A 14,426-nucleotide genomic window follows, 5' to 3' on the forward strand; every position below is an offset into this window, starting at 1 on the left:
GGGGGGGGGGGGGGAGTGCGGGTCACGTGGCTGTCATGGCAACGCGGCCCGCCCGTTCCGGCCTCCATGAGGCGGAAGCGGCCGGAGGGGCCGTGGCTAGTGATGGCCGGCGGCCTGCTCGCCCTGCTCGCCCTGCTCTGGGGCGCCCAGGTGGGCGGTGGTCTGAGGGAGGGGGCGACGCGCGGGACCTCTGTGCAAACCCTCCCGTTACGGTTTCCCGCCCGAAGGCAGATACCGGGGGAGGGGGGCGGCGGGGCCGGCCTGTCGGCGGGCAGGCGGTGCGTCCTGGTGCCTTCCCGCGCCTCCTCTGGCTCAGGTCGTTCCGGGTGGAGGTCTGGTGATGTGGCTTCACCGCCCTGCTGAGATAAACGCGGGCGCTGGGGGATTCTTTTTGAGGGGTTTCCAAGCAATACCCTCTGCTTAAACGAGGAAAAACTTCGTAATCTGTAGGTCAATAACTTTGCGCTTTTTACTGTCGGATTTTCGCCCTGCTTAGTTACTTTTCCTTCATGATAGTCTAGTCTTTCTTACGCTGTTTGTACTTCCCTGTCACCAACTTAACCCCTACTTCTGGTGACGCAATTAACAGAAATGTTAGATGGCCCTGGTCCTTCAGGGCTACCACTTGTTACTTCTTAGTTCTAGCCTGATCTTTTCCGTTTTAGTGCTTAGATCTCCATCCAGTACTTGCTGCAGCGTAGCTGTGCTTAGCTTCCATTTTTTTGCTGGAAAACTAGAACAAAAAGATGGAAGATAATTTTCTTCCACTATCCTTTAAAATGTGTACATTGACATGAATTTTGCCATGCCTGGTATCTTACATTTCCCCATTTCTAAGATGTAGTTTTCTTTCTTGACCTGTATTTTCCCTTTATTCTTTTTCTTATTTTCATATTTTCTTTAAGTGGTTATTTATGTTTTGCATTTGGAACCTTCTCTACTGTTTTCCTGATTTTGGAGTGTGACTTACAGATAGTAATAGCAACTTCAATGTAAGAAATTTCAGAGTGTGTTTTTTGCCGTGTAAATCCAGAACTCCCCGATCCAAAGGACTTCATTAGCTAGTTTACAGTTTGTTGAAATTTTCCCATTTGCACCCCAAAGCCCTAGCTACTAGCCTATTTGTGTTTATCTATCTTAATTTGAACTGAATAAATCAATTTATGATGTTTCAGAAAAAGGTTAATTTCTACTGCTGATTCTTCTGATCCCACCATCATGGGATTTAACTGCCAAGGGGTATTTATTTTTGTACTTTCAGGTTTTAAAAGCATTTGATTACTCCTCTCCATGGAAGGGACAGCAACAGATGTACAAGTTGGACATAGGCTGGCCTAAAATTCCAGAATACTTCACTGGTCAAACATTTTGTGTTGCTGTTGACTCTCTTCATCGTTTGGTCTATGTGGGACAAGTGAGTGAGAATACTATATTTCTCTCCTTGTTAACCTAGTGTATTTTTGCCTTTAAAGTGTCTGTTTTAGATTAAGACCTATATATGTTTGTGTGTGACATTCTTTCCATGAAAAGTGATGGGATTTAATTATAAAGCACAATATGAGTACTTGAGTGCCATGCAGCTAATAAGTACAGTTGTAGTTTTTCATGTTTGTGTTATGCTATGCGTATTTTTCAGCAAGAACATAAAAATGTGATAGAAAACGAAGACCAAGATAGCTGCCGGAGCTTGGCTGCTTTTAAAATTGGATTTCACGTGATTTAAGTTGAAAGTCTAGAACGAGTGGAAGGTTTTGCATGCTAAACTTAGATCATTGTCTCTCTTTTCTATCTGGAAAAAATGAGGTCTAGCAGACAGTCTCAGGAGACTCGTGATTCATGAAACAGTGCAAGAACCTTACAAACGGGAATTTTCAAAAATATGATTACTTGCTTAATGTGCTTTCTTAATAGACCCTTTTTTGCCTTTTCAGAGGGGAGATAATGTACCGAAGGTACTTGTATTCTCAGAGGAAGGCTATTTTCTTTACTCCTGGAATAATACAGTTGAAATGCCTCATGGTATCTTTGTATTGAACACCGCAACAGATAGTTCAGTATGGATCACAGATGTCGGAACAGGTATGCATGGTGCTGATATGAGACGTATTAGGGGGGGAAGAAAATGCTAATACTGCAGATATTACTTTAAACAACTCATGTATTTAAGTCTCTCAAACAATTCTGAGACAGATTTGTGCCTTTCCTGCCATGAACAAACTTCTCAGGTGCTGCGTTGAATACTCTGAAGGTTCATCATTTAAGCTGTGTATCTGCTTGTAACTTCTGAACTTAGTAAACAAAAGTAAAACAAAAAAAAACAATGGTAAAACAAAAGTTAATAAACAAAAAAAGCTTTTTGTTTGTTTTGCCTTTTTTTCCCCAGGAGAAGTATCAGGGAGAAAAAAAATCTTCTGGCTAGACTTATCTTCTGTCCTAGGTTTGGTGGCCTTAATACAATGGATGAATATTGTTGTAGCTTCTGGATTTACTAACCCACAGTCATATTCTTACTATAGAATTTTGTCTGTTTGATTTATTAATATCACTTGTAAGTATCAGGAGATTTTCTTTTTTAATCTTTGTAATCAGTTGTAATACTTAAGTTTTGTTTTGTTAAGATGTTTTTGCACTTTTTTTTTCTTAATTCAGGGAAATATGGTCACACCGTGAAACAATACAGCCCTTCGGGTAAACTTATGCAGGTCTTGGGCACACCAGGTAATGCTGGTTCAAGTTTGATTCCCCTGCAATTTGATCAACCAGCAGAGGTCTTTGTAGAGGAAAGTGGAGATATCTATATTGTGGATGGAGACGGAGGAATGAATAACAGATTGCTCAAACTATCCAACGGTATGGAAAAATGAACTTCTGCTGTAGTTGACTATTGAAAATTGAATTTTAAATAACACAGCTTGAGAATGCTTTTATGCGAGGACTAGGTAGAGCTGTCATTTAATGTCAGTTTGAAGACTTTTTTGGATCAGGTCCTGTTTTACTGCTTGTCACTTCAGGAGAAACCTAATCATTTATGACAAGAGACTGAGAGAATGAGTTTGTTCAGTCTTCAAGAGAGAAGGATAGGGAGGATTCTTACTGCTGTCTTCAAGTCAGTAATGGGAGGGTATAGAGAAGACCGAGCCGTGTATTTCTTGGAGATGCACAGTGAAGAACGAGCAACATTGAGCAAAAGATGCAAGAGGGGGGAATTCCAGTTCATTTTGGGGGGGGAAAGTTTCACAGTGAGGGTGATCAGACAGTGAATAGTTTTCCCAGAGAGGGTGTGCATTCTCCACTCCTGGAGATGCTCAAAATTTGGTGAGTTATGAACAACCTGATTTAACTTCAGAGTTGTATTTGTTATTAAGGCTAGTGCTGCTTTGAGAAGGAGGTTGGACCCAATGGTGTCTGGAGATATTTTATACTTAAAATATTCCATTATTCTAATGAGCTTGCTCATACTCCCCAGTTAGATGGTCAGTGTTGGTTAGGGCAGTGAGTGAGGGGTCTGCACACATCTGCAGTTGGGGAAAAGTGGAGGAGCTACCATTTCTCCTTTGTGCTGTCATAAAACAATCAGTTTGCTAATATTTAATTTGCAAAATGGTAAATTGTTAAAACTCAAAACTGCCAGGTAACAAACATAAAGAATCAATTTAGTAAACAAATGAATATCATAATTAGCCAACTGTTTCTATATTTTTTATTTTTTTTTTTTTTTAATACCGTGCTTAACAGAGCCTTGGACTATGGCTTTTGTGTGGCTACATTTCTGTAACCATAATCCTGAATCCTCTAATAAAAATCCAGTCGTTACTGTAGTAGTTCCAGTATTTCTTGGGTTTTTGAATCAGTAGTACTGTGTTTAAAAAACTTGGGTTTAGAAATTCCACCTTTTAAAAATTACGAAAAGTAACTTTTCAAGGGAATGACGTAGAGCTATTTTATTTGTTGTTTTTCTTACTCTGATTTTTTCTTTTTTTACTTTTATTTTTCATGGTGCTCACTGTTTAGATTACAAAGAGATATGGCTGACTGGAACAAATGGGACCGGCATTGGTCAGTTCAATATTCCTCACAGTGTAACAGTGGATCCTTTTGGACGGGTAAAGAATAAACGGAGAACTTTTTTAATCTTCCAACAGACTTGTTTACATGTATTTGAACAAAACAAATTGTATTTCTTTTTAATTGAACTGTTGTGATGTGGGTCATTTTTACATGGGTTACTGTTTTCGGCATGGTAGTGGTGATAAGCTGAAGTTTCACACTGCAGATCCTACTAAAGTAGCTGGCTGCAAGGTTAACACAAGGGTTCTGACCAGTTACATTATCAATGTCCATGCAACAACAGACTGTTCCTCCTGCAGTTTCTAACACATTGCCATTGTGAAAGTGCAGGAGAATTATGTTCTGTAATAAATATCTACCCAAGCACTTAAGTTTCTTCAGGGGACTTTAATTTAATTTCTTACTTGGAAATTCCAAATAAGTTTAAGGTGATAGTAAGGCTTTGGCTAAGCTGTGAATGTCAAGTCCTTTTCTACGTGCAGTTCAAGGCATTCAAGGGTCTCCTTCTGCCAGATGTTAATCGTAGTCTGGCTTTTGTCCTTCTGCTCTTATAGAGGAATTGTGCGGTTGCTCCTTAATCCGTTTCAGGGAAAATAAGATTACTTGACTAAGACATCTTAAATCACTGGTTTGAGCTAATTTTGCTGCTGCCGTCTGAACCAGAATAAGAAGCGTATATGAAAATCACTTCTCTGCCAAAACTGACAGGGTGGGAGGGAGAAGAGGAGGGACATGGCCACTTTGTGTTGAAGGGTAACTATGAGCATATACATTCAAAGACAGCAATTGTGATGGGCTACGATTTTATTGCCAACATGGTGTTGATCATCAGTCTAGGTTAGAAATAATTGTCAGTTCCTAAGAAATATAAGAGACTGGTGTAGTAGCGTTCCATTTAAAAATAAGGATGAAAGATCTCAGGTCAGCTTGTTTATTGCTCCCTTATGGGTGATATCCCAGAATAGTCATGAAGTTCATTTATCAGACTGAGTTGTTACCAGGTAAAATTTCAATGATTGTTATACAAGAGAGGCCTTCACTGGAAATTGTTAGCTTGCAGTGTTTGTGAACCCAGTTAGCACAGGATGGAACAGAGATAAGCACAAAACTTATTAGACTAAACATACTGAAAATGCTCTTAGTGTTTAAGTTGCTCAATATTTATAGTAGTATTAGGCATACCAGAGTGTTTGCAGATGCAGTCATCATAGGCCTGGATCATGAAATGAGGCGACTGTTGAAAACCAAATTGTTAGCGGGTGACAGACCAGTTTCTTTAGAATTGAATAGATGGGAACATGTCCTCACTGAGGGAGGGGGGTGGAAGGAGGGGAGTCCTACTAAATATATCCATATCATGGCCGCAAAAATCAAGAGAAGGCACTGATTTCTCTTGAAGTTGTATAAAATAATTTGTGTATCTTAACTGTGTGGCGGTTTTATTTTATATCTGGAAGTCATATCTACTTATTTGGTTTTGAATGTGGAGGTACGTGCTTCCAAGGTGTACTTTTTTACTACAGGAGACGTTGCTTGTGTAAGAAACTAATGCGTTTGATTTGTTCTGTTTGTGAACAGCCATGGTTTTTGTTCTTAACAGGTATGGGTTGCAGACAGAGACAACAAAAGAATCCAAGTTTTTGATAAAGTCACAGGGGAATGGCTGGGGTCTTGGAGCAGCTGTTTTTCAGAAGATGGACCCTATTCTGTCAGGTATTATTAAACAGTTCTTCTAGAAGCACTCAATTACATAAATAACATGTACTGGTGAATTAAAATGTTGTATTTAATGCCTGATAACAAGGAGTTAACCAGTTCAACTAATAGGGTGCTGGGCCCTACCCAAAAGATCTGCACAGTTATATCTTGACAGGGAAATCCTGGCTTTATAATGAGCCCCATGGATTTAAGTGCAGAACTGGAAACTTCATTTTAAAGTTGTTGCGTGTTGTTGACCTTACTGTTGCAGCTTTTACAGGAAGACAGATTGTCTTGAATGAGTTTTCTGTAGCATAATCTGTCTCAAGGAACAGCAACATGTAGAGCAAGGCTTACAAGTTAATTCTTAATGTTTCACTGCCTTTATTCTCTTGTAGCCTGCAAAACCTTGACTATTAAGGAGGTTTTGTTTGTTTTAAAGTGCACCGTTGTGTTAAAATGAGATGTCATATGGAGTTCATAATTGAAAAAATATATTTCTGTCTTTCACAGATTTACTGCCAATTACAAATACCTGATTGTAGCTCAGCTGAATATCAACCGGTTAGCAATCTTGGCAGCACCACCGGTTGGCTCCATTGGGGACTGTATTATGGTCAACACAGTCCAGCTGGCAGATGAAACCAAACCGCACCTTGTGGATGTAGACATGAAGAGTGGAGCAGTCTATGTTGCAGAGATTGGAGCCCAGCAAGTACAAAAATACATACCCCTAAGCTGATGGTTCCTCACAACTGCTGTGGCACAAGCTATGTGACATATAAGACCTACAACCACGTTTTCTTGAGTTTTCTGTAGCTTGTTTTTCCTTAGACAAGCACAGAACATTGTGCTCCCAGAACTGTAGAGCCAGGAATCTGTCCTAGCTGTTCTGCAGTCCTGGAGAAGTACTTGGTCTTGAGGCATTACTCATTTTAGTAATGCTATGGTGACTTTTGCTTTTGTTGCTGGGAATTGTAAAATGACTTTGATATGCATCTTCATTTTATTATATAAAACTCTACAAACACAGCTGCTGTTCTTAAATGTATAGGGTCATCTTGGGGCTCCTCTACTTAGCCTGTGTGTTGTTAAATGAAGGTCAGAACTGTCTGAAAGAGGTGTATAAACGATTTCCTGGGAAGCGAGCACTTCATTTTAATGTTTCTTCACTTGATTTTCAGAATCATTGTGCTGATACTGCCTAACACTGAATACAAAGATGCGTTATGATGTTGAATGAGATGCTGCTGGATACTGGTGTCAGTGCCAATACTGGCATCTGCCTTAGGTGCTTAATGACATAAGCATTGAAATCTAAGTTTTCAGCTCTAGCTAAAGTGGTAAAGTCAATAAGACAAATGAGCTTAAGTTAAATTGATACCAGGTACTTCAAACTAAATTAAAAGTATGTGCACAGCAGCCAAGTACTGATTCTTAACTAAATCAATTTTTAGCCTAATTTGGTTTACATCAGCGTAAGTTTTCTGTTCTGTAAGATTTCATAGTGCAACATACTGAAGTTCAACTCATTTAAGTTCCTCAAGATGAACAAATTGCAGTTTGCTACGAAAGTCTTAATCAGCATTAGGGACTGGGAGACACATGATTCTTCTCCCACTTTTACTGAAACTCTGTCAGTTAACAGCAGTGCATCTGTTTTGATTTGGGGATTTTTAATCGTTTTATATCCAGCACTTAGACATCATCAACTCTGTTAATGTCTAGAACTAAGTTTCTTATGCTATATCCTAGCAGCTGTCTCCAAGCTCTGTCCTTAAAAAATGCTGTCTCTTTCCATTCCCAGTCCAGGGTGGTTCTGTTTTCTTTACATGTTGCTACAAGATTTTTAAATTAGTTCACTTCCTAGCACAGAGGGAAGTGGGTATAGGAAAATGGCATGGGGAAAACAGCACAGCAGAAATGACAGTGAATAACTGTTTATCTCTGTAAAGCTGCGGACCCACATTCCATATTTATCTCCTAGCTCTCCAAAACATTTGGGAGGATCTTTGCTGTTTCCACAGACTCATTCTACTGTGTGGACTATTTTAATGCTAATTACCAGCTAAGAGAGGCAATTTTTTTTCAACTTCCTTAGAAAGGGAATATGGGAAATTGAATTATTCTGATGGGAAATACCCATTTCAGTGAATGTTACCAAAAGCAAATGCATCTTAATTTGGCAGACTTTAACCTATGATCACAAATTTCTGGGTCAGCAGATGGGAAAACTGTCTAGAAAAGTCAGATTCATATGTTCTGTGGAAAGTAACTGGGCTGTGGAGCCTGATGGCCTGATTTCAGTACTGTTTGAAATGAATACACTAAATATGAATGTTTTGTTGTTGGCTACATCCACAACAACAAAAGTGGATCTAACTTGGCTGCCCTCGTGCAAGCCTTAGAACCAGGACTTCAGGGTTATACACTAACAAGTATGATCCATCATTCACATGGTTTTGAATGGGAGGCAGTAAGCAATATTTATTAGCTGAAAAAGTAGCAGTACTTCCTCTAGACCTAGATGGATAGGTCCACATTGCTTTGCAGTGTGTTGTGTGGATTTTCTACCCAGGTCTCCACTAGCTCAGGGATCTCTGCTCTGTGTGCAATTTAGCTACTTCTCACTTACACGAGGTGTATTTCTTTAAAAAAAAAATTACGCTCAAACATAGTTAATGATATTATCTTGGTGGTGTAAGGGGTCCAGACATGTCCATCCTCCCTCACTGCATCCTCTATTTATTTTTCCTTTGTCACATCCATTTGAAACTGGACTCAAAGCTCTCTGGGAACATGCTTCTGTGTTCAGTAAAGGAGTAGTGCACTTTTGGATGTTGATGAATAAGTTATTGCTACGAGGTTCTGTTTACTGCCTGGATCTGCTCTTAATTCTCCTTACGTGGGCTTTTGCAGCCCCTAGGAATGGGGAGCATTCATCCAGTTTTGTCTGGCTTTACTGAAGTAGGCCATGGAGCCAAAATGTGCCTTGCCTCTCGGCATTTGGGTATCTGTGATAAGAAGGGATGCTCATTATTAACTAGTATGAGATGCTTAGACTCCTTTTTACCTCCGTGTTAATGGCTAGACTGAGAAAATGATTGATTTGTGCACTAACTTACTAATTCTCTGAAGGTTTTCTTATGTATTATCTTGAAACTGATTTCTGAAAAATCACATAATAGGATAATTTGATAAAATAAATCGAGAATTTCCCATTATGAAAGGCTTAGGTGCTTTATTTCTGTACTAATATCAATACATTCCATTGGATTACTTCTCTAAATATGGGGTCCTCAGCACTTTAATAAGGTATTTAATAATTTCTGATACCAACATTCAACTATAATCTAAAATTCCATGTTATCTTTATACATTACTATTTTGTGGCCCATCTCATGCATTCTAATTTATGTATCCATAAAGACACATAAATGTCTCCCAGATATTTTCCTCTGAGTAATTAGTAAAATGGGATGATGAGCTATATAAGTGCCACATATAAAAAAAGGTATTTAAACTGTATACCCTTTTGACGCTAATAGGGAAATTAAAAACACACTAACAAAACACTTCTTAATGTAGAATCAGGTTTTATTTCCAGAAAAGATTTACCAAGCAATCTGTTTAGTTTTTAGAAGATCAAGAAGGGATTTCTCTATGGGTTAGAAATACTTGCACAAGAAGAAAAATAACATACTACAGTGTTAACTTGACAAGAAAGAAAATGTAAGGTCGTTGCTAGAACCCCCCAAAAATCTGATTTTAGTTAACAGGTGCCAACTTCCAAGAGCGAGAAGTAATCATTGGAGTATCCAAGCCAAGGAAATAGCAATGTTCCATGTTTTGATGTCTCCAACTTCGCAGACTTTTACTTTTTTTTTTTTTTTTTTAATTCGTCTTTTTCTTTGGTTAAGTACCTTGTTAACAGGGTGACGTTCCCAGGATATAAGACCAGGTCTATTAGTGTAGTTCTTCTTGACTTTGCTGTGATGCTAAGCAGCCTTTTTTTTTTTTTTTTAATTTTTTTTTTGTGTTATTGTAGTGAGCAATTGATTAACAATATCCGTCTGGCCAAAACAAAAGAAGCCTGAATCATGTTTGTGCCCTGCAAGATTAGTTTAGTGAGGCTGAACTGCCTCAATAAAAGCTGAGGGGGAAGGTGTACTGGTATGTCTGTGGGTCTGCTCATTACTGTTAGTAAGTTCACGGCTTTAAAGTGGTTATTAACCTTTTTTTGAAGCATTAATTAGTTATTTATCTTAGTTGACACTTTCTTAACAATTTGTTACCTGAGAAGCCTTCATAAGCGATTTATCACCAAGAAGTGTTCGCAGTCACTGAAGTTGCTTGTATAAAACATGAGAGGGCACCAAACCCCTGCTGATGCTTGGCATGCTCAGTGTAGTGATATACTACCACACATAAACAGCTGGTAATTTCTCAACGTTTGGAGTATGTCTACAAAGATAATGAATTGCTGCAGCCTTTCTTTTTCTTTTCAAAATAGATTGCTTTAAACATAAGCATATAATTGTATTATAGTCATTTTGGCTTATTACTACTGGATTTATGTCCATCTTTTCTTTATTTCCATTGTTTTTCCTAGAAAAAATCAGTAATTCTGTGTCCAGAGACAACTGGGTATGGTGAATTGATTCTTCTATTCCTTATGTCATTGATTGCAATGGAATTACTCCTGATATGTTGCTTTGGAAACATAATAATTTATAATAGCATAACTGTAGCCGCATAATTATACCAAAAGAGTAATATTTCCCTACAGAGGTGACCCAGAGTGAGATTAGATCTAAGTTTACTGGATCTCATTCACCAGTTTTATTCCACCTCTCCTTTCTCAGCCTTTGTCTAAAAACGTTGCTCTGATTTTTGTATTATTATTTTATTCTACTTTTGGGGGATTGCTTGTATGAAATTTGAAAGTAGAAGCACGTTAATTTAGGCACAGAGGATGATTTGTTACTGCATTAAAGCCAAAGTAACACCGATACAAATGAGATATGAATAGACACACTTTATCATCGCATGTTTTCCTCAGCCTCAAAACAAATTTGATTGTGTAACTGGATCTGCAAAACAGACGTAAAAACCTTTGCCCAGTTACACCAGGAATTAACCTATTATTTCTGTCTGAGCTATGACGGGATCTCTTAGAAACAAATTAAGACTGAAGAAATCTAACTCTTGAATGACTAAGGTCTATATATTTTAATCCTTCTTAGTAGTCAATAAACATCATTATAAAGGGAAGGCTTTACGTTCACTCTGGATTTGTTTGCCTTCAACCTCATGTTTTCAGACAGCTTAGAGATCTGTCTAATGTGGGAATTTTTTTTCCTATCCCCCGTGGAGTCATTCACAGATGATGACTGACTCATCTCTTGCTCCACTCCTTATCTAAACTGTAAAGATCGGAAAACTTGCCTTGCAGTGGAAAACTGGTAAGGCTTTAATTTCAAAATGTTTTCGTTGCGTTTATTATTAATAACAAACAAATCCAAAAGAATGTTCACGGCATGACAGGAAGTCTGGCTATTAGAACTGCCAGCACTAAACCTATCTGTGTGCTGTACAGGGGTGATACCATCTCCCCGTGATTTGATGTGGCTGAATTTGTTTCTGATCCTAACTGTCAGTACAGTCCTGTCTCTGACAGTTGTCAAAGGATTTGGGTGACTAGGTGGTCAAGGTGTAAAGGAACCCCTCTGGAAGAAAAGACCAGAACAGGTACTGCTTTCTTTTCAAAATCTGTGCTTGCTGTTAAAGTCCTTAGCAAACATTCCATGCTGTTAACGTTTTTTTTTCACAGGGTCTTAATCAGAAGATCTGGCTGAAATTGAAGTGTCAGTAAATGGCTTATTAAAACAAACGGAGAAGTTGCTAGCAGGGTGGTCATTTCATTAAGGTAATTCAGTATTTTCAGAAGACTTCTGAAATACTAACGTTTGCTTAGAACTGCCTTAGCAGAGGAGGAAAGAAAAAGTGGCAAATATGCTTTAAAGAAAGAAAAAAAACAAACAAAAAAACCCACAAACCCACACCTGTGTGTGAGGATTCTGGAGAGATCAGTAGAACTGATGACTGTACCTTGTGAATTGACATAAACATTAATGAAAAAATATATGTATTGGATACACAATCATTAAATCTATTACAGGTCTTTGGAAGAATCCCTAACCATGTATTTAGGATGATCTGGCTAATAAATTTACTTAAATTTTCAAAAAGCTTTCAACAGCATCTCTCGCCAAGTGTCCATAAAGAAATTTGGTAGAAGAAGAAAGAATTAATGGATTACTAACTAAAATATTATAAATTAAGTAGATTAAAAACTAGTTCTGTGCTGCTCAATATATTGATAAACAATCTGGGAATGGACTTGGGAGGTCAGGGACAGAATTTACCAACACCACCGCGCTCCTCAGGCTAGTAAAGACAAAAGCTGCAAAGAGTTGCAGAAGGATACAATGAGATTGAACGGGCAATAAAATGGCAAATGGAATATAACATTGATAAGTATAAAATCAGGTACAATTAGTAAAAGGAAGTCTAATTTTATATACACAATGATAGCTTTGATATATATTGCCATTTAGGAAGTGATCTCAGGCTCATAAAAGATGGTTCCATGAAAATACGAGGTTCCAAACTCAGCAGCAGTCAGAAAACAAAGAGAATAATGGGAGGTACTGGGAAGGCACCAGGTGATCAAACAGAAAGCATTGCAATGTAATTATGTGAATTTCTGATGCATGCTCATTTTGAATACTGCAGGCAATTCTGGCTCTTCTTCCCTCTTCTAACCTCAGGAAGGCTACAGTGGAACTAGAAATAATAGAGAGAAGGGGAAGAAGAGTCTGTTAAAAATCCTTGACTGTATCCAGCTATCTCAGCAGCATTTTATCATTTCAAGCATCTGCATGAACGTGCCTTTTTCTCTATGGCTTCAGAACGCGGTGAGGACGTGGAGGCTGCTGGCGTGCAAAGGTAGGGTGGAGAATAAAGATAGGCAGAGATGTGTGGTATCTTACCCAGGAGAAGTTAGCTTGGAAGGAAGATAAGGGTTTGCAAATATCCTAAGGTTTTAGTGTAGAAGGTGCTTTTTTGAATAGAACATACAGTCACCAAGTCAGTTCACTGGTCTTACCGAAAATCAAACGTGTCAGCAAAGGAGGCCGGCGTTGCCTTTATTTCCAAAGTTTGGCCAGCTTTGATGTTCTCCCCAAGGTGCATGCCCTGGTGGCCTGTGCCACCTGTCCTCTGTCTCAAAGATGAAAAGCAGTATACTCGCTGTACCAGGTAGCAAAATTGCAAAAAATACACATTTTTTCTAACACATCATCACCCAGGGTCTGACACAAATGTGAAGTAGCACAAACGCAGGCTAATTTTTGTTCAAAGATCGGACCACTTGAAAAATCTTGGAATTAAAATGAGGGTGCTCTTTCAAATGTTTTAATAATTTCCAGCCAAGACACAATGCCCATAGTTGTGCTGGTTCATTCTCACGTGCAAAAGGTGACTGTTAGCTGCCCAATGGGGCCTCCTTATATGCCCCAGCTGCAATGTTCATAGTAGTGGGTGACTCGTCTGCAAGTGAATACCCATATTTATCTCTACAGGGATGCTGTAAAAGAGAAAGGAAGGAAGATATCATCATATCAGGGACGTGTGCTTCAACATGTGTATAAATCTTACAGTGGAAATGTGTATTTAATCAATTAAGGAGGAGACCTGGAGGTCAGGGGGAGGAGGGGGGAGTGATTCTACCTAGTGTATTCCACACCAGCTCTGTAATAAGGCTTGTAGTATCTTACTTCATGCTCAGTCTAATTTCAGAGCTTTTGGGAATGAAAACTCTAGAAAAATGTTGTAAGAGTGGGAGATTATACAATACCTAAGGGTTACTAGGACATGCCTCCAGGGTGGTGCCTTAATGGGACTTTGTGATGGATGATGCTACCAAACAAAACCAGGAGAAAGAAAGTTTGAATCAACTCTAAAACAGATAACAAGCTGGTGGAATTAAAAATATTTGGAATCACTTTTAAGGTGGCACCTTTGAAAACGCTGGCCTGTGCTGTTATGGGGAGGCACGGCCCAGCAGAGCGCTCCTGATTTTCATTTTGCACTGTCTCGTTGTTCTAAGTGTCTTTCTCACAGACAATTGAGCCAGGAGGAAAAACAGGTCACAGCCAATATTTACTAAACACCTTTTATTAATCAAGCTGCTTCTGTTAACAGTCAAGCTGTTGTTATTAATAGCAGATAAGTACTTTACAGCGCCTCCACCTCCCTGCTCCCGGCACTCGGGCAGGCAACTGTCCCACCGGAGCACCGTTTGGGAAGCACACCCCAGCTCTTCCAGGAGAGAAGGGTCACCCTGGTGTGCTGGTGACGAGGAAGCCCCTTGTGGGGGTCCAGCGCTTAGTGCGGTACCGACATCCCCTGCGGTTCCTGCGTGCGCAGGGCAGCCACCGCCTCCTGGATGGGGCCAGCTGGCATGGCCACTGCTGACTCCAGCCATGGCTGGTCAGCCCTGTCCCCAGCCACCCCGTGTGGAGCCACCTCCAGAGCTCACCCAGCTGCAGGGAGCTGCCACACGCAGTCCCCAGCACATACTCATCTTCCCTCTG

General features: G+C 39.4%; 1 protein-coding gene across 2 annotated transcripts; it reads left to right on the forward strand.

Annotated features, from left to right (window-relative positions):
- The first annotated feature begins 27 nt into the window (after positions 1-27).
- Positions 28-8,995, forward strand: NHLRC3 (NHL repeat containing 3). Of its 2 annotated transcripts, none has more exons than XM_054194521.1 (7): positions 28-150; positions 1,262-1,414; positions 1,932-2,079; positions 2,650-2,850; positions 4,012-4,103; positions 5,669-5,781; positions 6,280-8,995. In XM_054194521.1, exons 1-7 carry the CDS (start codon positions 67-69, stop codon positions 6,506-6,508), a joined length of 1,020 nt encoding a protein of 339 aa, XP_054050496.1. In that variant the 5' UTR covers positions 28-66; the 3' UTR covers positions 6,509-8,995. The 2 variants fall into 2 exon arrangements, with proteins under 2 accessions (XP_054050496.1, XP_054050505.1); XM_054194530.1 differs by lacking the exon at positions 28-150 and adding an exon at positions 306-446.
- Positions 8,996-14,426: the final 5,431 nt, after the last annotated feature.

The sequence above is a fragment of the Rissa tridactyla genome, chromosome 1 (genome assembly GCF_028500815.1).
Source record: "Rissa tridactyla isolate bRisTri1 chromosome 1, bRisTri1.patW.cur.20221130, whole genome shotgun sequence".
Lineage (NCBI taxonomy): Eukaryota > Metazoa > Chordata > Aves > Charadriiformes > Laridae > Rissa > Rissa tridactyla.